We start from the raw sequence: 3737 nt of genomic DNA, 5'->3' as shown, positions 1-3737 counted from the left end.
GACTATGAAAACGATACAGACAAATGGGCATAATTTTATAATCGGATTCAAAAAATAAGGGTATATTTCTAATATTAGATAGAAAGCTTTATTAAAAGGTGGACTATTACATTTAGCTGTTCTATACCTGCCTTACATATGAATTTTATAAACTATACTTTTTTATTCTTCTCGCTTATCTGTTATTTTCTCTCATCCTTGTACCTTTACTTGCTTCCTAGGTATACGAGGTCTGTCAAAAAGTATTTTGTGTTTTTTCAAAAATTACTATTTCTTCATGAATATCTATTTTGTATCCTTCGAAGTATCGCCTCCAGATATTATACACTTGTGCCAACACTTTTTCGAATCCTCGAAACACTTCAAAAAATTATTTTCTGTGATCTTGGGACGTCTTTATCTTCTCAATGGTAGCGTAGCGTCGTCCTTTCATAGGCCTCTTCAGTTTCTGGAACAACAAAAAGTTACAGGGGGTTATATCTGGAGAACACGGTGGCTGCGGCATTATTAGTGTGTTGTTTTTGGTCAAAAATTCGCGAACAACCAACAATGTGTGAACAGGGGCATTATCAATTTATGTTGTTCCACGAATCCGGCGGTTCTGGCGGATAACTTCACATTCGACCTAACTTGGCGCGCTTTTTTTGGTCTTGGCTCGTACGGCAGCTTCCATTGGGATGATTGAGCTTTGGTTTCCACGTCATAACCATAAACACATGATTCGTCACCGGTTATAACCCTCTGGAGCAAATTTGGGTCGTCGCGGATAGAGTCGAACAGCTCCTTAGCAATGTTAATGCGATGTGGTTTTTGGTCGAAATTGAGCTATTTTGGTACGAATTTCGCGGCGACCTGTCTCATGCCCAAATCATTGATCAAAATCGAATGGCATGAACGAATCGATATGTTTAGGTCCTCAGCAACTTCTCTAACAACGATTCGATGATTGACCAATATTATTTTCTTCACTTCATCGATGTTTTCGTCTGTTGTTGACGTGCATGAGTATCCGGTACGGTCTTCGTCGTTCTTCGTTCTTCTCGGCCCTCTGAGAATATTTGGTTCCACCGATAAAAGTTGCTTCGGACCATTGCAAGGTAGCTTCACCATATGCCACAGTCAACATTCGCAATGCGCCCTCGCACTTAATTTTGCTTTTCACACAAAATTTGATACAGATTCTTAAATCTTATTTTTTGAATTAGGCAAAAATCGAAGACGAGCCAAAACACGTTCAAGCAAAACAGCTGTTAAAAATTAACTGAACGTTCAATATGGCTTTGTCGGTATAGGTGAGAGATATGAGTACCAACATAACGCCACAAAAAAATCGAAAATGGAATATATGTAACCCGCGGAAATTCAAAATTCGCAATACTTTTTGAGTAGATCACTACAAACCTCAATATATTCTTCTCTTCTTCTTCCCAGTAGCAGCCCTCCTATTCTTACCACCCTGTCTAAATCTTGCTGTTAAAACTAATTCGTTTTTACTGTGCTGTTTCGTCTTCAAATAATTTTGTTTTTTCCTCCCATTCTTTCCGTATTTTATTGTCTTACCAGACACTTCTGTCATTTTCCAGTTTCCATCTGTAGTGTGCGATCGTCCATTATTTTTCTAAAAAAAGAATTTTTTTTTCCTTTTGCCATCTATCCCTTGTGATTTTCGTTTCTTCCGTTTGAATAGTCGATGTATTATCTTTAACTTTTATACATTCTCTAATAACATATTATTTTCTGAATTAAACACTTTTCCTATTTGGAATATTTTATTTACTAGATTTCCACATTTGCATAATTAATAGATCTTGCTTTCGAAGTTCCAATTTTTTGCTAAGCAAGTGTCATCAATTGATTCACTAAGCAAATGGTACAGAAATGTTACCTACTTCGAAATTTTAAAACTTTGTACAACTGATCTAAATAGGGATTAATCAAATTGTTGGCTTTTGACCCAATATTTTTCGAGGAACAGAAAGATAGAAGTAGGGAAGTAAATTGTTATATATGAATATATAAAGATATAAACATTATTAAACCAAACTTGTTATTTTACAGTTCTACAACTTCACAATCTACCAACGAATGATCTTTTTTCTTTTCACTTTATATTCTTATTCCTATTTATTATCCCTACCTACCTTTTCATTCCTAACGTAACGTCATTTTTTCTTCTTTCTTTTTACCATTTCATCTTTTTATTCCGCCTACCTGTACTATCTCATCTATTATTAACTTTCTGTACCCAAAATGTAACCGCTTCATCAGAATTTTTTTCGCTCTTTTGCCATATGTTCCAACTTTCCATAGTCGTCATATCTTCTCTTATATAAACCTCCGTATGCTCCAGCCTTCTACCATTTCTAATTTCCAGCAGGTTATCTCCCGACTTGTCCAGTCTTCCTTCACTTTTTCTTTAAAGTTGGCCTTTCCTGGTTTAAACCATTCCGTACCACATTCTTCATTAAATTTGTCCACTCTTTCTTCCAGTTCCTGTACTTTCCACTAGTCTCTTTCTCCAGATCTTTCATATTTCCTGAATTTCATCTAGTTTCTGTTCTGACTTTTCCCATCTTCTCTTTTCCATACCTCTCTTTTTTGCTCTTAATCACTTTCTTTCAATTTTTCTTAGCTTTCTTCTTTTAATTTTTCTATCGATCTCATTAACACATCCAATTTGTTCATCTCACTAACAATTTTGTTTTCCACCTACTTCGAAATTTTAAAACTGTACAACTGATCTAAATAGAGATTAATCAAATTGTTCGCTTTTGACCCAATATTTTTCGAGGAAGTTGACTATGAAAACGATACAGACAAATGGGCATGACGATAGTGCAAGGATTCTGTTTTTATCATATGACAGTGAAATGTTAAACAATGTGAAAAATTACTCAAATTTTCTACTTTGTTTCAGTTGTTCCGTGTTCCAACCCTCGCTAAAAGAAGGAATTTGTATTTCAACGTGCTGGCAACGAAAACGGAAAGGATATTGACGGTTGAAGGAGGCGGCGTGAACGCGACCGTGGTTCAAGAAAATTTCGCTGCCACAAATGGTATTATACACATTATCGACCGGGTATTGGGTGTTCCATACGTCACCATTTTGGAGAAACTGAAGACAGATCCGTTGTTAAAGTAAGTGCTGTTCCGTATACCTGTACGTTATATACGTCTAATGCATCAATGTTTATGTACTTTGCTGGGTACACTGTCTGAAATGCTAAAAGTAGCGTTATTATTAGAGCGAATGGGGAACGTAAATATACTGTTAGAGTACCGCGTAACGATACATTATACAGGGTGTTAACACCATCATCATCCATCATTATAAGGTCGTCAGTCCTAAGATTGGTTGGACACGTACCTCCACTTTTTCCTATCTTGAGTTAACCCTTGCATTTCCCTAAAACTATCGGGTTGTTCGGAAAGTCATTTCGTTTTTTCCCGACAGAGGATTTAATTGTATTCTTTTGCACCCAACTTCACATTTAAGCCGTATAATTTTTATATGCTTTGAGAGCTCATATAGCAAGGCTTCTGTGTGAAAAATTCCAATTAATTCTACGCAGTAGTTTTTGGTTGGTGCCCTTTTAAATATGGAGATCGATAAGCAGCATTTTCTACATATCTTAATGTTTTACTACAGAAAGGGTAAAAATGCTGTTCAAGCCAGAAAGAAATTGACTGATGTGTATGGAGAAGGTGTGTTGACAGTACGCCAGTGCCAGAACTGG

General features: G+C 36.2%; 1 protein-coding gene across 1 annotated transcript in view; it reads left to right on the top strand.

Moving 5' to 3' along the window:
- Window positions 1-3737, top strand: part of LOC108742924 (fasciclin-1) — a 54214-nt gene that overhangs the window by 47501 nt on the left and 2976 nt on the right. The window contains exon 4 of the mRNA XM_025979344.1: window positions 2918-3138. Within this exon, the coding sequence (XP_025835129.1) occupies window positions 2918-3138 (221 nt within the window). The remainder of the gene's footprint in view (window positions 1-2917; window positions 3139-3737) is intronic.

This window comes from Agrilus planipennis, unplaced genomic scaffold (assembly GCF_000699045.2).
Source record: "Agrilus planipennis isolate EAB-ADULT unplaced genomic scaffold, Apla_2.0 scaffold364, whole genome shotgun sequence".
Taxonomy (NCBI): domain Eukaryota; kingdom Metazoa; phylum Arthropoda; class Insecta; order Coleoptera; family Buprestidae; genus Agrilus; species Agrilus planipennis.
The sequence above is the reverse complement of the archived record's forward strand: the minus strand, read 5'-3'. Positions and strand labels throughout refer to the sequence as shown.